The 24,010-nt window shown below is 37.5% G+C and overlaps 1 protein-coding gene across 6 annotated transcripts in view; it reads left to right on the top strand.

The window, feature by feature from the left end:
* The window catches only part of RBM33 (RNA binding motif protein 33), a 106,634-nt gene that overhangs the window by 37,165 nt on the left and 45,459 nt on the right, over positions 1-24,010 (top strand). For 5 of the 6 annotated variants that reach the window (XM_054057564.1, XM_054057561.1, XM_054057560.1 and 2 more), the window contains exons 9-11: positions 493-799; positions 5,790-5,848; positions 23,345-23,504. In XM_054057564.1, the coding sequence (XP_053913539.1) occupies positions 493-799; positions 5,790-5,848; positions 23,345-23,504 (526 nt within the window). The remainder of the gene's footprint in view (positions 1-492; positions 800-5,789; positions 5,849-23,344; positions 23,505-24,010) is intronic. The other variant, XM_054057563.1, reaches the window with a different exon arrangement.

Here is a 24,010-nt window from a genome sequence, read left to right as displayed (position 1 = left end):
GTATGGATAGATGGACTGTACTGATATCTGAAGAATCTGCCTTAACTTGTATTTTGTTGCTGTTAGGTGTGTGTTCTCAGAGAGGCTCTTCTGTGCACGAGGTGAAAGTTAGTGGATTTGTTTTGATGCTAGGACTTATTTCTAGTGATCATCACATGTATCTTATTGCAGTTGATGACAGTTTCCAGTGTCATATGCAAAACCCTGATATACATCACTAGGCAGTTTCTCTGTTAAAAATAAGTGAATGTCTGCATTCACTGTGTGCTTCCTTGCTCTGTGCCATCCACTCCTTCACACAAGTGTCTTCAGTTGTTCCTTTGCTTTCCTGTGCTGATGGTTCTTGACAGTTCCAGTTGATGATATGGGAATGAGATTTTTTGGTTCATATTTGGTCTTAATTGTTCTCCAAAGATGTCTTGGTTTTGTGCTGGTTTGTCAGGATATTTTAACTTGAAAGCCTAGTGACTTTATTCTTTTGTCTGACTTTAGACTCATTCACAGAGGTTAATTCCAACACACCAGCAACCTGTTAGGAGTCTGTTCCAGCACCATCAACAGCAGCAGCATCATCAACAGCAGCAACAACAGCAGCAGCAGCAACAGCAGCAGCAGGAACAGTTACAATCTCTGCTTCCTTTACAGCATCAGCATCATTCTTCTCCTCCAGGGCTACATATGCCCCCTCAGATAGAAACGCCTAGAATAATGATGACTCCACCTCCAGTGACACCTCAACAACCGAAGAATATACACATAAATCCACATTTCAAGGGGACAGTAGTGACACCTGTACAAGGTGAGCTTTCTGAATGCCTTCCAAGTCGTGCAAGTGTGACTCATCTTTTTTTGATTGCCAGAGTTGCAGCAATTTGTTTTTTTATCACTGCATGGATATGTGCTTCAGGCTGGAGTTTTTTCCTTGGGCTTGAAACAAATGTTTTGCTCGAAGTAAGACATAATGTTGTTGGGTTGTGGCCAGCTGAAATAGTAAAGCCTTTTCAGCTTCTGGATCATCTTTGTTACTTTACTGTAAAGCCTGCAAAGAGCAGTAAAAATGAAAACTGAAAAGAGAATGTTCTTTTTAAAAGGAGCAAATGTCAGTTTTCAGAACTAGATAAATACTGCAGTTTAAAATTTCCCCTATCATTCCAGCATTATCCGAGCGTTCACAGAATGGCCACCTACCAGTTTCAGTGAGAGTACACTGAGGCACTCCTTGCCCTTTAATTGCTCTGTGAAAGGTACCAGCTGCTGTGCTTCTAGACAAGGTGCATGGCCTCTTAAGTGCCACATTTGTGATTGTTTGATTTGCAGCCTGCAAGTACGTTTTTTCCATAACTTAACATAATCAAGCACACTTTTGTCTACGCTTTTTCAGGCAGCTCTCAGTAGAGCTGTTAAACACTTCTAAGTAAGGAGTAATGTTAATCCCTAAAAGGATAAAAAAACCCCACGCGTACATAGCTATAATTTGTGGTTCTGTTTAGACAGGAGCAGGATAAGATATTGCCAATTGATGGATATCTATTAGGCTTCTCGCAGATGGCTTCATAGTAGCTGCATTGTAGAGATTATTTTGCTTTTTCCTGTCTAATAAAATCAGTGCTTCCCACCAAATTATGCATCAAGACAGATTATTGGGAAGCAGTCCAAAAAAGGTCCTTTAGTCTTGGATTTGTGCCTTCTGTGCATTTTCCTAACATTTCCAAAGCAACAGTTAGTGTTTTGTGAAAAGCAAAAGTTGTTTTTTGACTATCCTAGATGCCTCTTCTCTCTTCCCATGAAATAGTTGGCAAATTTGTATTTAGGTGAACACTACGCCAGCAGGGGCTACTGAGGATTTTTGCATGTATCTTCTTTCTTTTTTCTGAGTATTTTTTCACATGCTATCAGGTGGCTTAGGGCTTGTCTCAGCCTTACTGCTACCTCTGTGGCACTGTGGATATTGAGGGGGCCTTGCTTTGTCTTAAGCACTGTCTGACTTTATTTGCAGATCCTCATTTTAAGGAAGTTGTGTACCTCCTGCATGTTAGGACATCTGCAATATTGGATTTGCAGTCTTTTTTTAGATCTTGTACATGCTGACTTGGTGTGCGCAGTTGTCAAAGTTTAGTTGTCCTTGCAGCATGAGCAGCCCTGGAGAGCGAGTGATCCATTTTTGAGTGGTGTAAGACCTGTATTTCAGTGAGGGAGATCTTGGCTATGTGTATTGATGGCAGCTGGTTCATATGAAATACCTTTGTGCCGTCCATTTTACTGAAGGAATCCTTAGCAAGATCAGTGAATATATCTACTAATAGGTGTACAGCATACTATTAAATACCGTCACTGGAGAATTTTAATCTTCTTGATTAGTGAGCTTGTGTGGGAAGCTGAGTCTTCTGCACTGGCTGAGAATGGTGGCCATCTCAGTCATTTAGTCTGCAGTGATATGTTTATGTTATGTGAAAAGTATACCTATGCATAGCTAAGAAAAAAAGTGTAAGTGATCAGGAACCAGTCGTCTTCTTCAGGGAAGATGAGTGTAATTCTAAAATCTTCAATGGCATTTGCATATTAAGCTGAATTTTTAAGCAGTCTCTACAGGCAAATGCTAGAGAGAAATTCCAGTGTAAGAAAAGCTCTTCTAAATTTCCTCTTAAAAAGTTCTTCTCAGTTTAATCTGTGCTTAAGGGCCCCAGTAGGCAGAGACTGGTAGTTGACAACATTAGGATGCATTTCACGTGCAGAATCCTTTATTTCAGGGTTACAGGAAGTACTGAAAGATGAGATTGACCTCATGTTCTTGATGTCTTGCCCCTTCTCAGCTTGAATATATTTCCAGATACATGAGAGTTTTTACACATTGGAGAATACAGTCAGATAGGTGCAAAGTTTATTGGGATTCTATTATTGAAAATGTGATGCTTGGAAGCTAAAAATGCCATGTCTGGAAGTGCATGATATGCACACTTAGGTTCTGGTAATTTTAATGGTGTGCTGTCATGTTTTAGTGTAGACTGGCATTTTTCCCCCTTTAATTTCATGGCAGGATTAAGCTCACATACTTCTAATTGTCAGCACCAGGGACACTTTTCTAACTGTAAGTCATAGAAATTCACTTCCTAAACATCTTTTTGGTTTGAGTTAGTCCTGAAATGCATTGACTAGAGCAGTGTTTTATAAAGTAGACTCAAAACTGTAAATTATTATGAAATTTTCAGGTGAATAACATGGCATGTATAAGAGCTCTAGGAACTAGCTGCTTCAGCCTGCAAGAGTTGAAGCATTCCCAAAGAATCTTGTCATTGGCTTGTTCCTTTGAGGTTTCAAAGGCAGATCTCTTATGGTGATCACCATCTCCCTGCCGAGCTTCGAATCTTTGTTCAAATAATAGTTACTTTCAAGCCAGTTTTGTTGCAAGCAAATTTCTATTTTTAGTGTTTGAGACTTCATGAGTTATTAAGAAGGTCTGTCAAAACCCCTGAAATGGTTATGTAAGCCTCTGCGAATACCTGCTGCGGGTAGTGCTCAGTTGTGTCTTTTGTAGCATTTAAATTCCATATATTTTAGTTGCTTGCTTGTTATGTAGTTTTATCTTTTTGTTGGGTCATATCCTGTAAATTAGTTTGGAGTTGTAAGTAGTAATTTTTGGCTAAATGCGTGTCCATATTTGATGACGATTGATTTAAAACTGCTGGAGGACTATACACAGATGTATTATGAAATACTAATCGAACTGTTGTAATAGGTATTGAGGGGTTTTCCCCTTTATACTACAAATAGCTGTGGTGCTGCCAAAAGTTACTTGACCCAATGAGCAGTTAACGGTAGCTTGGTAGATTAGTATGCCATTTACTATTTAAAAACTGTTTAGAAAAAATTACATTATAATTCTCCGAAATAATCAATATAGACATTGCATCCTCATCTTTTCAGGTATAGCATTTGGAATTTATAGACAAAAGCAAATTAATCTACTTAAAATACACAGCATGTTGTCAGACACTATTATTTTTGAAACGTGCTCTTCAAACTTATGAAGATTTGACATCAGGAAAATGAATTTTTATTTGAGACTTCTTTGCTGCTTCAGCAAGTGTCCAAGGATTGAAAAGGCACTGAGTTTGAATGATTATCTTGAGCATTAAATTCATTTGCTTAAAATATATAAAAATACATACATTTCAGTATGCCAGAGGCAGGATACTGAAATAGACATGAGTGCCCTGTTCAGTTGACATTCCTGTACATTTCCCACCTCATGAGATTCTTCTCAGTGCCTCTCTGACCTGCGGTACCTGAGCTATTTTAGTCCTAGGTCTGTTAAGAGCACCCTGTCAGTTTTTTTCCAGGTGGCCATGGCTGTTTGGTATTGACAGATGTTCATTAGTAGCCAAGATGAGACTAGTCAACTAATTTTCTAGTGTAACCTGATACAGAGTTTGTGTGCACTCCTTCAGTGCTGAAAGACTGGTGCAATTAGTTTACCCTGTCAGTCCCTCAACTAATAAACGACAAGTACTTAACAAAAGTGGATAGGAGCCAGACATGGGCATGAGCTAAAATTAACCACTAATGCATCAGTTCTTCTGCCTCAGTTACCAAGGAAAAAAGGGAATTTTTTTTGAGGCATCTTAGCAAGCTCCTGTGTTGGGAAATGCACCCAACTTGTCCGCTTGAACTGACTGCATTTCCTAACATCTCTCCTGTTCTGAAGTGTAATATCGTAGTTGTCTACAAAGTCTGTGTTTAACCCTGTCACTTTCAGAAGCGCTAAAACCAAATTATGTAAAAATAACCATAGTAAAAATTTTTGGTAAATGAGCAGTCATGTTCAGGGCTGTTGGAAATGTTTTTTTTAAACTTTGCTAGGCCTTTTGTTTAGCACTAAAACATTTGTATTTTTAACCACTTGAATGGCTCAGAGAGGAAATAAAAAGTGCACTGGAAAATGGGAAATCTGTCATTCCACTTTGTACAGGGAGTTCAAACATAAGTTCAGTCCCCAAGGGGATCCAGTGATAGATGCTTTGTGCTTTATGCCAGAGTATTAAGTGAATGTTTTGGGAAACATTATTTTGTGACTGGTCTTTTGAATTGCAGTTGTATGGACAAGTCATCTATGTTAATCCCCCTGAAATACTAATTGTGGAGCTTGTTTTTTTTAGGAAAAGATTCTCCTAATTCTTCTTGATGTGTCTGTGAAGTCAGAGATCATCTGAGATCTGTGATTACAGACTGTGATCACAGTTGCATATACCATTATGCTGGCAAGGCCAAATGAAGTAATTTTTGCTTGCTTTTAATTGCCACTGCCTGCCTCATTTTGCCTTCCTGTGAACAGTGATTTGTACCAGAGAGTCTCTCATGCCCATGCTTGTTATGGGAGGCTGGTGCTGAGACTGGGAGATAACCTAGGAATTGTGGAGGGGCATGAAGTAGAGAAGGCAAATTAATCATGTATCCTTCCATTTGATACACCAAATTATTGTTCGAGTCTGCTGTCTTTGTCTAAGAGACAGCTTTGGCTGAGTAAGTATTCTGGTTTTCCTTCCTGCGACAAGGAGCAATGTAATTCTGAAAAATGCAGAATTAAATTATGTAAATTAACTAGGAGAATCCTAATTGCCCTGTTGCATGTTGCAGGGGAGGAAATGATTGCTTAAAGTTAATTGTAGGAACTGTGACATGTGAGGGTAAAGGTAGCGGATTTTAATCATGGCTTCTTGTTGCAATGCTTTTGGAAATAACAGCAACAACTGTTAGGTAAAACAAATGGTGTTAAAAGGTGCTTCTTGTTTCAGTGCCCTTGCTGCCAGTTCCAGCCCAGCCAAGACCTGCTGTAGGACCCCAGAGATTTCCTGTGAGTAGCAGCTGTTTCTTCTTCTTTGATATGGATAAGCATACATTTGCAAGGAAATATTAATATAGCAAATAAAAGCTGTTCTAGTGAAATATGATTTTAAGGATTTGTAAATATTGACAATACACTGTGCAGTTGAAAATGTTTGTTAAAAGCTTAAGGTCAATGGATTTTTGAGAGTAGAATTAATTCTGTTTAACTGTAAAATTGTTGAACCAGTCTCTCCAGTGGGAGAGACATGAACGCGTCTTGTCTTAAGGAATACGGGCTTCATTTTATTACTTGACTCTTACTGTATAAATAGAATCCTTATTTTATTTGATATAATGGAAGGCTCTTTGAACTAATCCCTAAGCTTAAAAAGCAGTATATATTTTTTATTGCAAAAATCAGCAAAATTTCATTTTTATCATTACTTCAGGCATTTAAGTGCCCTCACATTTTTACATAAAAAATGAAAATGACATTGCGTGACCTTGCTTTTTCACGTTTCTAACTTCCAAAACAAACAAGATAGTTTCACTAGGCTAATTTCACTTGATAATTTTTTTAGCTCTGGGAATTAAACGAGTGTATGCTTCTAAACATTTTCTCATCACTTCACAGTTTTGTTATCTTGAATTGTTAGTTCGAGTGGTTTACAGAATATCAAAATAAGAAACAGAGTAATTAGTTTGTGCAATATAAAGACCCATACATTATGTTTCCCAAATACGTAAAACATAAAAATTATCCTCTGTTAATGGTTGTGATGCTGAAGGAGGAAAGTAGATGTATGAGAACATCTGTGTAGTATCACACAGTAAATTACTTGCATAGAGATAAGATGTATTTGAAAGAAACAGGTTTTGGAAACCTGCAGTGACTTTTGGTTGTCATGTGCCTGCTTGGTTGCTTTTGACACAAGATATTTTAGTTTCAAGATGTATAGTTGAGGAATTGCGACGTCCCTATTTTGTACAGTAACTGAGATTTTAAATTGTCCTTTTTCTTCTGTGAAGTATAAAAAGGTTAAGCAATGAAAGTGCAGGTTCATTAAGTAAACTCATGTTTTGTAATTTCATCAGCAGCACTTCACCAGAGATATTTTTCTATTAAAAAATGTTGTGGTTTTCAGAGGAAGCAATTTTCTTCAGGAGTGCTTATTATTATGTGGAGGTGTTATTAACACTTTAAAAGTAATTCTAATTGTTTTTTATGAAAACAAGTATTTTGCATTTGTTTTCCTTTGGCACTAAGTTGTCTTGCCAATAAACACAGTTGTAAATGGAAAAGAAGCCAGAGGACAAGGAGTATCTGTAAAGGCATTGTAATTGACATCTTTGAAGTGTGTTTACATCAGTGTAGAAAAATTGGAAATTAATTTTTTTAAATTGACTGTGAAATTAGATTTTAATTCCATTCACTTTTGTTTTTGTAAGTTGAGAAGTACTGCAAAACCAGCTAATCTATTATGCAACAGTTTTTAAAATGGAATAAAATAGATTGGACATTTTTGGTAGGACTTCTGCTTTTTGTGCCTGAAGGAAAATACTTGCCTGTTTGCTGCTGTTTTATGTAAGCAGTGCACTAGCAAAGAGTCAATGTAATTCTTTTGTCATGAAGAGGAGGAGGGCTAGCTTAGGTAAGAGGATCCAGTACTGTGATTTGGTTGCCCCGAGTGGGTTTTTTTATTCCTTCAGCTAGTAACCTGCTGTGTCACCCTGAGAAAATAATCTTTCCATGACTCACTGAGTATAATATGGACTTCCCTTATGAAGTACTGTATAAATTTTGCATAGGTTATCTGTCACATTAGGATTAGGAATTAAGTGTCACTGTGTACATATCTCATGTTTGTTTTATTAAATGCAGTATGTTAGCTCTTGAGCTGAAGTCAGATTTACTTTGACTTGAACGTTTTATCTTGCAGAACTACCTTTTTTGCTCTGTTACATGTCATGTGCCTTTGCCATTATAATTCACATGTTTATGTGTAAATGTTGACTTACAGCAGTACAACAGTGGTTAGACAATTTTGCTGACAATCCATTTGAAAAGGATCAAAAAAGTATTCCAGACTAAAATTCATTCGTCTTTTTCCTCGTCATAGAAAGAATCTCTGGATATATAATAACTTGAATTTGCTCTTGTTTTTAGGATTTCTGTGATTGTCAAATCAAAGGATAACGGTCAACTGTTTTCTCTGGTTGTTTTCTTTCTAAAAAAACTGTGTGTTTAGAATTAAATATTTGTAGCCTGCTTTCCTCTTTAGCTTTGAACTGGATGGTTTATTTTGATTAAATGTGGCAGAGGTGGAAACATTAAAGGTAATTAAGTTCTTGCAAGGGAGAGACCTAAGAGGAGGGCTAGTGTCCTCACTGAAGGAAAGATAGCCTCTGAGTTCCTATCTTATCTAGGAGAGAAAGTAGTACAGAGAGCCTGTTTGTGCTCCGAATGTGGGAAGAGCCTCAGTCAGAGCTAATCAATTGCAAGTCATAAATCCATTGGAAACCAGGTGTTATTAATTTAGGGCTAATGAAGTGAGTTGTAACCATGTAATGGTTAATTCTTACAACCTTTTGCAGAAAGATGTAATTGCAGAGTTGAACAAAGTTATAATGAGCATGTTAGCATATCAGTGTGAGTTCTAAATTATAAGAAATAATGTAGTGCTAAATCAGGATAATTTTGATCAGGATTGAACCTGGTTGGAATTGGGACTGATTTAGAGTCAAGGTTAAGTGAATATTAATATTTCAGACTAGAGATTGTTCAGTTATTTCTTACTTAAAGCTTAACTCCTTAAATATTTAGAGAGGCGGTACTAAATGGGATTAACTTTGTATTCCCTACTTAAAGTTATTTTAACACTTACAGGAATCTTTAATCAAGCAAGGAAGTTGTTAGTCTCTTACTATGTAAGAATTCAAGGTGACTTATTGTGAGTGATATTTGAGAGCTATGTTCAGCTGATTAGGCTGAATAAATGATGGATCTGAGGCGTGTTAGCAGCTGTGAAATGTGGTGAACTTGTGCTAACTGGGACTCAAAGCCCTGAATTCTGCAAAGGCTTCTATGCTTGTCTGAATTGCAAAATATTTTTCAGGTTGTTGTAGTTGGCAGTAATCCAGTCTTCAAGCATAGTCCATGCTAATATTTTTCCAGGTATTTGAATTAACCTGTAACTGTGCAAGTGCCAACTCTTTATTTTCTTTACACTGCTTTAAAACTAACTCTTTGTCCAAGTCTTTCTGAAAGTCTTGTTTTATCTTCATCTTTTGCTTTCAAGTGGGTAAAATGCCTTTCTTTGAATGGCATTTTATGACCCATGAATACTTGCATGGGTCTTACGAACCTTTCATATATTTTCTGACCAAATTGTTAGTTCATGTGGATGCCTCAATGCAGATATGAACCCTGCGGCCTTTGTTATTACACAGAAGGGACCATTGTGGTTTCTGTCCTGTCCTGTTTATTATCTGGGCTAATTCCTCTCTGAACTGCTGTGGTCTGTGAAGAATGGTGGAGTAAAATAAGGGAAAGAGAAATTAAAAATTAAAGTGGAGAAGTGTTTCTGAACACCTTATATGTAGGCTGCTGCTAACTGAATGTTGTAAAGGCCAGTTGCTTAACTTAATATGAAACCAGCAAAATTGTTTGCTTTCAGATGGCAATTTTCATGAGCTGGGGTGGTAGTCCAGGTCTTTTCATCTGTTATGGGAGTAGACAGCACATTCTGTGTCCAAAATGTTTTGATATTTGCCCGAAGGAAAATGTATAAAGATTTTTTTGCTTCAAACATTTTTTAACTTAATGAACACTGAAGTTGTCTTCGTATGTGGAACACTTTGCCGTTTTTTAAGGACATATAAAAGTGGAGCAAGTGTTCTTGTGCTTGTTTTCAGATAGAACGTGGGTGAGGGAAGGTGTTTCTCGCTGTCAGAATTCTTCAACCAGAAATTGTGAAGGATACCTAACATCTAAATTTGGGTCTGGAAATTGGGTATTTGGAGTGAAGAAGTGGTTGAAGAGACTGCCTCACACTGCTTAAGGCAGGAGGGAGATCTGGGACCATTCCGTTTTTGTCCTAGGTCCTCTGAAACCACAGCAGCTTGTCTGCCTTCTGCCAGAAAAATTTTCAGCCAATCGGCATAAATGCTGTTTTAGCTGCTGTTCTGAACCTGATGCCCTGGGTGTGGTGCGATCTAGGCAGATGTCAGTTCCACAGACACATTTTATTCATTTTAGTGGACTTAAGTTTCAGAGCTGCAGTCAGGAGCAGTCTCAAATGGCATGCAGCACAATATGAACCAGCACTGGTGTCTGCCTGATTTTGATGGTGTGAATTCTTACCAGGAAGGCTTTGATATTTTTTAATGCACAAATCTTTTCTCCCTTTATAGGACACCATAGTGGATAGGGTACCTTTCAGATGACTATTGAATTCAAGTCTGAAAAAAGTCTGAAATCGTATAACATAAATTATGTTTTACATAGTACAAATAAGACTTAAAAAAAATAACTTGTCCTCAGGCCCTTGTGAATATTCGACATTGCTTGTCTTTTCAGTTCCCAGGGATTTTGACATCATTTTGTTTTGGGGCTTAGTCTTTCTCCCCAAAAATACTTGATTTTAATTTTCTTTTTTTTCCTTAAACTGCAGAAATTTTAGCAAACTTTCTTTATATTCTCATTCAATATGCTTCCACTTGGTCTTCAGGGTGTCAGGTATTCACTTAACTGGATGCTGGGAAAGGCAGTTGATGAGTTTTGATTCAGTTTTTTTCACCATCCTGAGAGCTCTGGTTTGATGAATTCTGACTTCTCCAGTTTTGTTTGAAATTTGAACGCTGTTTTTAAATAGGTGCCCAGTTGTTGCTCAGAACAGAGATTGCTGTCTTTCATTGCTGCTTGCTTGAAACATTTCTTTTAGCCAAAAATGTATTAGTGGTACACAAATTAATTATAAAAGGTACATTGGAATACAATTTACTATTTTTCCTCAAAGTAGCCCTTAGACTGACTTGGATCAGCCTACAACACCACTTCAGCAAACTTGGGTCAGTTAATGGATATCACGATGTACCTGCATCTGCTCATTTATGTAAACACCTCTTGCAGTAGGTATATACAGAAATTTGCAGTGCTTTTGGAAACAAAACTTGCAGTAGTGTTTGCTGTTGTGGGATACACAAATAGGGAGTTAACGTTTTTCCATTGTTTCAAATTCGGTCATGAGTTTCTACAAGATAGTAAGGTTCTTAGCAACTGTTACTGTGGCTTGTGTTCTCCAGTCCTTACAGCAAGGACAATTTGAAACAGTCCTTAGTCTGAGTTACAGGCAATCGTTTTAGACTGATATTCAGCAAGCGATGATTTTTGATAACTAGTGTGTGCTTGCAGCACTGTGTATGTAGGAGGCAAACTGTTAATGGAAATAAAAAGCCACTTGTGAAAATGGTTCTCCTACTTTCTCACAATTACTCTGCTTTAGCTATGGCTTTACCGTAATGAGTAACAGTAAATAAAATTTTCACTCTATTACTGTGTAGCAGATCACAGGTAGCGTAGACAGCATTTTGTTTTCATTTAACAGGATACGTGGTATCAGGTGGTGTTGATTGACATTTCTTGGATAGTGCTTTATACAGCATTTCATGCAAATCATGTTTGAATGAGACTGCTGCATCAAATTACATTTCTTTCAGATTACAGCCCTTGCAGATGTGAGACAGAGCTTGTTCAGCAGCTAGCAAAAAGCTTTATTTTTTAACACTTAACTGTTTGCACAACTTGACTGCAAAGCCCCATAATTACAGCACTTGAGATTGTGAAGGAATGATGGGCACTTTCTCTTATCAGATCTATAAGTAGTAGCAAGCAGATGCAGCATGAGATCCCTCCAGCTGTCAAATATTGTCAGGCTGGCATAGAGGGAATGCAGTTTAAAATGCAGGTGACATAATACCCAACATCCTCCATTTGCTAGTGGGCTTCTGATTAATCACGATTACCATACATTATCATACCATCAAATTTAATCATATCAATGAATTCCCATCTGCAGGAGGAGCAGCAGCAGCTAAACATGATGGTAACAGCTATTAAATAAGAGAGGAAATAGATGGTTTCTAAATGCAGTAACCCTTTAACTTGTCATGCTAGCTCCAGTATGTACATGCTCTGTAGATATTAAAATCAAACAGAAAAATGGTGCATTTATATTTCATAGTTATTGTCATTTACCTTTATGTTAAATAGTTGCTATTTTAACACTGCCAAGGAAACCAGAATTGTAGATTGGTTTGGGTTTTTTTTCGCCTGTGTTAATGATGGCAGATTTTCTTCAGTCTGAGCTTTCATACCTGCTAAATACAGAGGCACACCATGGTTGAGGTTGGCAGGGGCCTCTGGAGGTCATCTTGTCCCACCTTGTGCTAAAGCAGAGCCACCCAGAGCCAGTTACCGAGGACTCTGTCCAGGCAGCTTTTGAATATCTCCAAAAATAGAGACTTCGCAACCACCATGGGCAGCCTGTTGCCAGCACTCAGTCACCCTCACAGTAAAACTCTTCTGATATGGCCATATATAAATATACATATATATATATACATAAACACACATTTTGCTTTTGATACATTTGTGTGAATGAAGTGTGTACTTTTTTAAAGCTCTGTGAGCAAAGCATGAATTTCTATCAAGGCAAAGAGGAAAAAGTATTATGCATATAGCTATATAGCCATGAATTAGACACTGTTAAAGAGATATTTTGAGGAAGTCAAGGCTCATAAAGAAATCCAATTAAAATGTACAATTGACTTCTTACTACAATGCAGTAAAGATAATTGAGTGCTAAATACTGAACGGAGAAATAAAATATATTTTGTATAACATTATAGGGTCCTAGAGGATAGTACAGTTCTCAAGGTATTTTCACTGAGCTGAGAAAATGTTGTTTTAAAAGATAATTCAGTGCATTTATGTTATCCCAGTACAAAAAAAGAAAAATAAATCTATAACTACCAGTTATTCATCTTTTGCATCTTTAGTTCTTGCCATTTCTTTAGAATGTGAAAGGAAAAAATGCTTCATGCATTGTGAAACAAAAACGCATACTTCTTTTTACAGTAAAGTGAGATAATTTAGAGAGATACTGTGAGTTGACTGTAGGGTACCAAGAAAGGAGAAAATGTTCAGACCTCCATATGCAGCATGTGAGTTGTACCTGTAGGCACATTGGGAGTTGTAGGTATTTAAAGTTCTTGCATCAAAGTGTTTGCGAAAGTCAGAGATGTTTATAAACATCTCTAAAGTGAGATTTCCTTAAAGATTAAAGATTGGGAATTGGTGAATTTGACATTTCAGACCTGACTATCAACTAGGTATTTTCTAATACAGATCAAAGTCCAGGTTAGCAGCAATTCTAATATTTGTGTTCTGTAAAGCTGCCTGCCTCTTGACTTCTTTTTGTAGCGATCTGAGCATTTTTCGTTGAAGGGAGAAGAATCATCCCCAAGTCACATGTATTTATCTTTGAAGTTCTTAAATTGTGTTCTGAATTAACTGTAACTGCACCTTCCAGGTTGGAGTGTAATGTAGAAATTATGAATTTTGTTTTCATGATCCAGTTCAGCTCTAACTTCAGAGGTGTTTCTAATCATCAGTGACTTGCATATTACCAACCTATACTAGGTCAATAAACATTGTAATAATGTTTCCATGGAGTGGTCTGTTAAGTCTAAGGTTAAGGTATAAATTTCACATCTCTGAAAGCAAGCGTTCAAAACCTGGCATACTTTTGGGTTGCTGATTTTTTTACACATCCTGAAAACTGTTACCTTTCAGCACAAAAAAGTATGGCCTAATAATTGAATCATTAAGGCTGGAAAAGACCTACAAGATCATCCAGTCCAACTATTAGCCCAACACTATGGTGCTTACTAAACCATGTCCCGAAGTGCCACACCTACACATTTTTTGAGCACCTCCTGCGATCGTGACTCCACCACTTCCCTGAGCAGCTTGTTTCTTCCAGTAAACAAATTTTTCCTGATATCCAATCTAAGCCTCCTCTGACATAAGTTGAGGCAATTTCCTCTGATCCTATCACTGGTCACTTGGGAGATGAGACCCTTACAGCTACCAAGAATTGCAGGATTATATTGTCTTTAAATAAAATTATTATGACACTGTCTTCTTTCAAGGGACAGTTTATCTTTCTGAAAGGCACTAATATGTTACACTCTTTCTCCAGTTTCTATTCTGTGATATTTCTATATTGTACTTAGTTTTTAAGAGTTAAAGGGCACCAAACACGCTCTTCTACACCACACCTCTGAAGAGGATTACAGACTAAAGTGAAACAGAGTCTTCTGGATGGATTAGTTTGAAACAACTATTTAAAAAATTACTTAGATTGGTGCTCGGGGAGGTTTGGGTTTACTCTTGCTTCAGACAGTGCAGGCTGCTACAACTTGTCTGTCACACTGTTTCTTATTACGTTCTATCTCTGCTTGCTGGAGACGGTCTTCCTCCATCCATACAAAATGGATGGTTAGAAGCATGTTTTCTTCTTGCAGATCAGCACTGTTTGGAATTTAAAGCCAGAGTTGGGGTCTAGTTAACAATACCTTTCCAATGCCTGTGTTTCATTTAGGAAGAGTTTTTGAGAATTGTTCTTGAATGGGAGCACTTGTCGTGCAGATTTTCCTTTTCTAACACACATCCGTCGATGGTAGAGTAGATGAAGGTTCAAGAAACCTATCTGTGTAGCGCTAGTTGCTTGTGGCCATTCTACTTCACTGCTTATCTTATAGAAGCGCACTGAAGTTGGGAGTGTTTTTTGTGTCCATTTGCAACATGAATACGTCCTTGCTTGTTGCATTTGGGGGGGTTGCCCCAAAACTTGGATGAAAGGGGTACTTGTTATATACAGTGAATCTAACTTGTCGGCTTTAGTGTCCTAAACAACTGTTTGGGTTTGTTGTAGTATGCTGACAGCATAATCCTTTCTGTGTTGCCTCTGTCCTTATCTTAGCTATTTGATCGTGAGTTGCCTTACGTATCAAGGGATTACATGTCTTTCTTGCCTTGGTTGTACTGGTTGTACCAATTGGGCATTGGTGATTTCTCTTACAGATGACCTAGACTTGTACCTAAGCCTCCCAAGACACTTTCTTATCTTTTGGAGTTGTGTAGTATCATAGAGAAGCCTGTCCAAGTTATGTGGTACACTTCAATATTAAAAATTACTTTCGGCTCAGTTGAGGAAAATATTGACTCCTTCTCTCTGTGACGCTCTGCCATCTGTAAAACTAGGATCAGTGTAGTCCATGTTCTTAAACCAGCACTTGCATTTTCCCCTCAGAAAATATATTCCAGAAGCTTTGAAAAGACTCTTGTACGGTAGCATACAATCGTTGTCTTGAATTTTATGATCATTCTGAAGTTTTAGTTTTTTTCCTCAATGGGAATGTTTTAAGGCATGGTTTTTTTAATATAAAGTTATCTTATAATACCAAAATCTGTTGGTAAAGTCGTGGTACCTGCTAAGTTCTAGTTATCTTGGTGGAATGGCATGATTGTTGTAGACATCATGAGGACACTGCTGAGTAATTTAGACTGTATTTAAGTAAATATCAAAATAAGCTTTATTGTAAGATTTCAGTGAGTCATTCCCTTTTCTGCACACAGTAAATGAGAATAGTATGAAACTTAAATGTGAAGAGCCATGTTTTTTTTGGATATATACATTTCAACTTGAAAATTTTCGAACCATATCCAAGATATATGAAGCAGAGCTTCCCACACAAGAGGATGAAAAGTCAATTCCTTGCGCTGGAAGGTAGGCATTTCAGGAGAGCTTTTCAAAAAGTCCTAGTAGCTGCGGAAATAAGAGGATTAACATCCTGTGACAGATGGCTATAGTTTTAATTGTCATAGGTTATAGTGGTCATTATTCTTTGCATTTAAACCATATAAGAAGAATTAACTGAGTGGCCCTACTTAACTGTCAATGGGGTTCTCCGAGCTCTTTGCATTTTAAGTGAGATTAATAAATGAAAACATGTTGTAGAGGCAGGGTGTATTTCATTGAAAGATTCAAGTTTCAATGACATTGTTAAGGTATTTAATTAGTCTCATGAAAAAAAGTAGTGACCCCTTTAGAGAAGCTGATAAGTCATATAATAGCTGTTAGATCCTCTTTATTCCTTGCTTTATAAGATTAACTTTGTGCTAAGCAATTTATGCTAAGTTTTCCCTTTTATTGGTAACCAAAGTTATCTGTGCTTCATGAATAGATTATTGTAGATAACATCATGTAATTAACAAGAGATGCAGAAAAGTAAAAGTACAATTTGTGTAAGAATTGTATGAGAGAGAATGTTAATTTCTTAACTAGGATGGATATTTAAAGGGATAAAAGGAAGGCGAAATAGTGCAGTTCTTTGAAAGGATTAAAGTAACCTTATCTCATGTTCTTTCAGAAGGTGGGATTGCCTGAGTGTGTGAAAGTCAGTGCTCAATGAGCTATTCACAACTCTAATGAATTGTAGACACAAGTTTGCATTGCGTTTTTTTTCCCCGAAAGTGATTGATAAGGTGTAAGCTATGCTTTAGCTCTTTTGAATAATGGAAGTTAGTAAAAGGGGAAATTGTGCTGCCTGCAGGCATGTGGAGTTGTATAAAAATGTCAATCTGAGATGCTGTAAATTATAGTGGGGAGGAGGGGCCAGGAGGAAGACTCGGTAGGTTGTTTTCTTTTTGTCAGAGTAAACTTCATGAAATTAAAGATTTAAGACAAGAAAGTACCTGTCTGTAGCACTTCAATGTGCAGTTATCGTCTCCTTTCAAATATTTCTAAAACATCTGTGTATGTGTTCTCTTTGGAAGTCCACAAAGAAGCCCATTTCCACTGTAATCTCCTTCTAGACCTCTTGTCTTGTATTCAGAAAAAAGATGACGCATGAGAATTTTCAAAAGTAAAATTACACGAGGATAAATTAAATTATAGTTGTATACACTCCTTGACTCCAGGAAAAATTACAGACGAAAAACTGCTTTCTCTGGTGGTTTAGGAAAAATCTTGATCGGTGGTACCTTTGCTTTTTATGTTTAGGCATGTTATATTTTTCACAGAAGGAAAGAATGAATGGCCAGAGCTGTCTCACCTCACAGCCCATGAGGCCTTACTGAGGCACCATTAAGAGCTCTCCAGCTTTGCAAAATGACAATTTCTATCTCAGGTCTTTGAAACACTTGTTAATGCAAGGGTTGCAGATAGGGGTTTAGAAGGAGTTACAGTGCTGAAGGAGTTGCAGCTTTGTGAAGGAGTATGTGTCAGTTGGTGAAGGACTTCAGGAGCAGACAGGGGGATGATGGGTACATCTGATTCTGATCTTGCGATGTTGCCTGATTCTGTGCTCCTTGTGCAACTAGCTTTAAATCTAGCTAAAAACTCGATTTTAGGAGTCTTCCTTTGCAACTTGGTGTACTTCTGCTAGGTAATCAATCTGATAATAATGATAAATAATCAATATTAATCATACTAAATCATAATAGTGATACTATATAATCCAGTTACGATGAGAAGGGGAGAAGGATCTTCTAAGGAGTTACTGTATGTGCTCTACTGGGTATTTCCATACAGACACTTGGTAACTCAGTCTCTGGAAATGTTGTCTGTATGAAATGTGATCCAGCCTTGTTGGATCTTGCTGTAAGGGCATGTAAATATTTTGTCATTGGCCCCACTGTTGGACTGAAGGTTAGAACATTGCAGCCTTGGCTGATCATATGAATTTGCAGTTCTCTCTTTTGTTAGGTTGAAATCTGTTAACATGAAAATAGGTGTTTTGGTGACTGAGATTTCTTAAGTAGGGAAATTTCTGAAAAGGTGTAACAGTGAAGTAATAGTTAAAATTATTTTATGTAGTGAGTCTTGGTTGATATGTGTACTGAATAGTTGGTTGTAATTTGAAACTGTCCGGATAGCAAAACCATGAAAAATGGGAGTAACTACTGTGCCTATAAAGATTTATTATGCATCTATGTTACAGTATGCTTATTTTATCAAAAAGAAACCATTATGAAAACTGGCTTTTGCACCTGCTCTTCATTAATTTTTGAAGTTAAATTGCTCTGCGTGGTCTTTTCTGCAAAATACCAGAGGCCACTTAGGGGTTATTAGCAGCAAATACTTGCTGAATCTAGAGTTTAACACTAACAGTAAAATAAGCCATGCCTAGAATTATAGTTTAACTACTGTTAGGAAGAAAAAAAAAAAAAAAAGGAGAAAAAAGAAACACACAAAAAAACCCTCAAAAACTTTAAGTAAGGAGAACTGTTATGCTACTTTGTACTATTTTTAAAATAATTAGAATTTGGCATAAGAGTTGTAGTATTAGTGTATAAAAATGTAATGACATGTCAGAATAATAGGCAAGCACCTCATAACTTAGAAAAATACACACCACTGTTTACAGATTTTCTTAAAAAAAGTTCATTTGTGTCTAGAAGTAGTAGCTCTAGTTGAAACTTAATGAGTTTTAGTTTCATGTGTAGTGTGTGAAATGAATCCATCGCACAATCAAATTCCTGTTGGAATTGTTCTAGAAGCTTTTTCATAAGAAAAATCTCAGCAGTGTAAAATCTGAAAATACAAGCTTCCTCCTACTGTAATTTAGAGTAGAATTTTATTTCACTCTTTAGGGACAGTAAAAGCAAAGCTGGTTTAGGAAACAAGGAGAGGTCAGTCTTTTTTACCAATGTTAGAAGGAAGAGAATCAAACTAATTTCTTCTCTTTTAGAAGCAAATATATTTTTGCAAATAACAAATGTCTTTGCAATTAATTTTGCATGATTGCCCTTCGGTTATCAGCCAAGAAATGTGATCAGTCATATTTTAGTAGGTCTCTAAAATGTCATACACACGAATGTAAAATCTTTTCAGTGATCAAATAAGTAGGTGTTTCTTAGTGGTGCTTGGTTGTCTGTGTATGCACAGACTGTGGTGTGATATATACCAACTGTACTTATGGAGTTTTGACATTTTTGAAACTTTGAGATTTCAGACCCCCCTGCCCTCTGTTCCATTATTATGTATGGAATGAGTGCTCTGGCAGGGAAGGCTCATTCTTTCAGTGCTGATGAATCCTGACAGTGACGGACAACTCATGTTTGTTGAAGAGGATATAAAAAGGGTCTTTAGGCATGTAGTGATAGGACGAGGTGAACAGTTTTAAGCAGAAAGAGGGAAGATTTAGATCAGATATTAGGAAGAAATGTTCTACTGTGAGGGTGGTGAGGCACTAGCCCAGGTTGCCTAGAGAAGTCGTGGCTGCCCCATCCCTGGAGGTGTTCAGGGCCAGGTTGGTTGGGGCTTTGAGCAACCTGATCCAGTGGGAGATGTCCCTGCCCATGGCAGGGCTGTTGGAACTGGATGAGCTTTGAGGTCCTTTTCCAACCCAAAACATTCTATTATTCCATGATCCTTGTGTTAAACAAAATGAAGGAGGGTTGGCTTTAAGACTGGAAAGTATTTGTTCTTCTTAAAAACTTCTCAGCCTCAAAGTTTAACTGGAATCTTACTTATAAAGTGTAAAAAAAAAAAAAAAAACCAAACCAAAAAACAACCTCAAAACAAAAAAAAAAAAGCAAAAGAAACCCCGGAATTCTATGAGGGATGGAAAGAAAAGGGGCCAGTAGGAAGAATTCCAAACTTCAGATATTTCCTTCTAGCTCTGATTTTGTTGGATTGTTTTGGGCTTACTTTACCCAAACTAACTTTGTGGGATTTACTTTTATGAAATACACCATAATAAAACTAGAGAAAAAAGTCTTTTCTCAGTGCATCTGGGTGGGCATTTGTTGGGATTTTTGGATACTGCCTTTTGGATAACAGTTGGATAACTGTTAATTTATCTTAAAATCAGTGGAAGTATGTAGAGGACAGCAAATGTTTACTTTCTTAAATTAAGCAGTTTGGTACTGAAGGAGCTTGGCAACGGTATTGGTTATATTTTTAACACTAAAATACTTTGCTAGTTATTGGTTTCTGTAATATTTTCATAAATAAGCTATAATTTAATTTTTTTTATTAAGAGCGTAGCCTTTCTTATTTCTAAAATAAGATATTCATTATATTACTCAGTATTACTCAGTTCTAAAACTTAATAAAGCCTATTTCATAAGTGTTTCCTTATTATGGGAGATATAAAGTCACTCTCAGCCTGTATAGTACTACTAGACTTCTGTGGTTTGAACCAAGATTTTGTACTGGGTTACCTGCCTCCTTTTGGATTGTTTTGGTTGAAACTTTCCAAATACTTTCATTCCAAGATTGAAACAATAGGAAAGTATTGTTGTGGTCAAGTGAGTTATTTAGAAACATTTTATTATTGCTCGCTTTTTCGAGGAAAAAAAAGAGTTTGGTTGCACAGAGGATGTTTTAGTACCTAAGAGCTGTGTGAAATTCAACAGGACTTACCATACATTTGCATTTCAGGGCTGCTTTGGGAATAGTTAGGTAGATCTGGGCATAAATAACGAGGGAACTGGTTGGCAGGAGAGGGAAAGTTGATGTCTGGAAGTGTTTATTTAAAATACAGCTAGAGGATCTTTTTTAACCTGTGCTTTCATTTAACTTCTTCCCTGGTAGGAAAAAGAAGGGAAATTGTCTGAACGAAGTGTGCAGGCAAGAGAGGCAGGGTCTGGATGGGATAAATAGGAGCTCCTGACTGGTTGCCGCAAGACAAAGCCACCAGGACCTGGGAAGCTGGATCCTTGCTGGAATCAGGAACCAGTGGGCAGAGCAAAAGATGTGATGGAGATGAGAGAATCTGTCTGAATAGCTAGTAGGACCAGGAGAACAGTGGGGCTGATAGGACAAATGATACTGGGGAATATTTTTGAGACTAGGTTACAGATTTGGTTATAGAATTGGAGATGTCCTCTTATTTTGTAACCTAAGCCTGTATTTTATAGCCTAGCAGCAGAACTGGAGTTTGAGAGTAAGGGGAAAGACTGGTAAGGATCTGTTGGCTCGACCAGGGCAGAATACATCTAATATTCTAGTACTTCTAGAAGAGACTCTGGTCACTGCAGTGCTGTTTGGTGTTTGGAAAGAAGCCCAGCCAGATCACTACTGCTGCCAGTTCTTATGATCAGGTGGCAAATATACGGTACACACTTTATTAGCCCAAGTTTCAGTATGTTTCCACAGAAATTGTTTTTCGCTGGCTATTTTAGAAATAACTAAGACATATGTAGGCGTATATTGTGTCTAGAAAAAAATACAGGGAGAATTTCAGAGTGTCCAAGTCGAGCTCTCAGAAAAAAGGAAAAAGCGGGTTGTCAGTCGAGACTGACTGCATTCTTTCTCCAAGTGCAATATATTCATGTGACTATGTGTGATTAAATAAGATGCAAGGTAAAAACCATGTTGTGTGGAAACTGCCCTGGTTTCTTCCCTGCCTCTGTTGCAATGACCTTATGCATTATCCAGTGAAAAACTAATAACTAAAAAGCTAAATATCAGCTTGCTGGGTGCTTCCCTCAAGGCTCTGCAGCTTGTGGAAGTGCTGCGTATTCCCTAGGGTGGCTGTAAGAGCGATGCTTTGAGAAGTAGGCTTTTATCACCAAGGCTTCGAAGATCGAGGGGATGTGTTTAACCTTACTTTGAAAGTACGCCTGGCAGTTCCTACATGCAGTGACAGTAGAGGTGCATTTTGGGAGGGAAGAATCAGGATCCTCAAGTTTGTGTTCAGTTGCTCTTTGGCAGGCAGCCAGCGCTGCCCTGCTCAGTGTGAGGGAAGGGCAATGTAGTTGAAAAGCCTCATTCAGCTAAACCTGAACAGATTTTGATGGGACAAAGAAATGTTGCTTTCTCCATCCCAAATAGCTCCCTCTTCCTCCAGCTGCTGCTCTTTGCAGATGACCTGTGAAATTTGGAGATATTTGTAACTTCTGAGGTGGCAAGAATATTTTGCCTTGGTAACTATTCACTTGCAGAGGTGTAGCATCTCCTCCTACAAATAGTATGTGCATTATGAGGACTGTCATGTTTGACTAGTATGTCTTTCCACTAAATGAAAATACCCACAGGAGACTGGCTGTCTGGGAGCACTGACAACAGGATATAGGACCTTTAATCTTTAGGAGTTATAGTGTTTACAGTTGATGGCTGTATATTGGTATAAAATAAGCATTCACAGTTTTGCTTCCAAATGAGAGGTGTTAGTATCCCTGTTTAGGTGGCCACAGATTTAACAATGACTGTGACCCTCATTGCCTCTCTCATCTACTTGTTTGGGCCTTGCCAGTCTCAGTTGTATTGTGCTGGTAGAAGGATGTGAAGCAGCTTGGTCTTATGCTACTTCAATAGTGAGTAGACCTCAGTTTCCAGGGCAAACATCTGGGTTTTGTGTTAGAGATTGTTTTCCTAAACACTAGTATTTTTGCAGACTAATGCATACTGTTGGTGGGGGCAGCTCAATAGATCAATGATAAACCACTGCAACTTGTTTAGTCCTTTGACTGTATTTCAGTCTAGCAGAAAGCGTTTTGTCTGAAATCTGTTTTGGGAAGCTCATCTTCCGCAGTAGCAAGTTTTAAGATTTAAGGTGAGCATCACATGTAGGCAGAAAAGATGCAACTAATGATTTTGAATCCCTGTACTGAGGAAAACAAGGATGTTCTTAGATGATGTTCATTACTCATTTGATTTACTTACACATAGTAAGGAAATGCTTGTCAATATAATGATTTATGTTAAGCAAAGTTTCTTCCATTTATCAGAGGTTGCCAACGTTTTTTTCAGCTTTTGATGTATAGAACAATGATAGCATGAATTACTCGATCGTGTCTTCTGCATAGTTCTGCTTTTGGGTTAACACCCTGCTTTCTGCAATATGTAAAAGCTCAGTTTACATTTTAAAAAAACCAACTTACTGGAGGAAAGATAATTTCGCACTCTTTTCTTGTAAGGGGATCAGATGTGACATTAAGAATAGAAGTGTTGCTCTATTGCTTCTTTTTGAAAGATGATGTCTTTAATTTTCTAATTGCCATAAATTGTCCTTCCTCCACTTTTTTTTTTAAGTAAAGCCGCTTCACTTCTGTAGCTTACATTGAACTAAATTGATGGTGAAGAATAGCATGGTTTAAGAAGATAAATGTCAGGAATGTCTTCTAAAGCAGACATTCATATTTTTTTGGATTAATGGAAAAGAAGGTCAATAATTGTGTGGATTTCAATAAGCTTGAGAAGAAATGGCATTCCTGTGGTGCTAGTGATTATTAAAACATCGTGAATTAATTTCAAGATAGTGTACTTGGGTTTAATGTCTCTTCCATTGTGAGAGAGTGACTCAGTAAGAGCTGCCAATTTGTACAGCTGATAGGAGGGAGGTAACTCATAAAGCAATTGCATTTTTAAGTGAAAAAAATTGTAGCAGGCAATGGACAAATTCCTGGATGGTTGTCTTACTCTCAGTTCTGTCTTATTTTACATAGGGTCCTCCGGACTTTCAGCAGCATACACCTGGACCAGTTCCTACCAACTTCTCCCAAGCCCCAAGGCTGCCAATCCAGGACCAGTGGAGGGGGCCACCACCGCCACCACCACCACTCCCTCCTCCACCTCCTCAGGAAAGAGATCCCTTCTTCCTAGCAGGTTAGCCATTTCATTGCCGTTAACATATAACGTCCGCTTTCTGTAAAACAGTCGTGCAATTTAAGTACGTATTGTATAAGATGAAACGTTGGGAAGAGCCTGAAGTCTGGAAGACCTTGTGTGATAGTCAGAGTTGTATAGGCCAAAAATTTTGGTGGTCTGGTGTCTTTTTACTTTTTTGATAGAATTGTATGTCTTAATCTGTAACTACCATCAATCTGGGTATTTATACAGAATCAGAATAAAATTCATGTCCGAGTGATTGTTGCAATAAAAACCTTTTAACTTGTTGTGTTTTAGATAAGTAGTACTCACCATGCACTTTGGTTTCCACCTAACTCTTTAAATCACCTGGAAAATGTTTACTGTAAGAAATCTGTTAAGGCTAGCTAAAATGATGCAGCATAGGAAACAGAATAGCACATGTATATACATGTAAAGATATATGTATATACCATCTCTATGGAATATGTGTATATATGATGTGTGTTACAGACATTTTACAC

This window comes from Cuculus canorus, chromosome 2, assembly GCF_017976375.1.
Source record: "Cuculus canorus isolate bCucCan1 chromosome 2, bCucCan1.pri, whole genome shotgun sequence".
Classification (NCBI taxonomy): Eukaryota; Metazoa; Chordata; class Aves; order Cuculiformes; family Cuculidae; genus Cuculus; species Cuculus canorus.
This window is presented reverse-complemented; position numbering and strand designations above follow the sequence as displayed.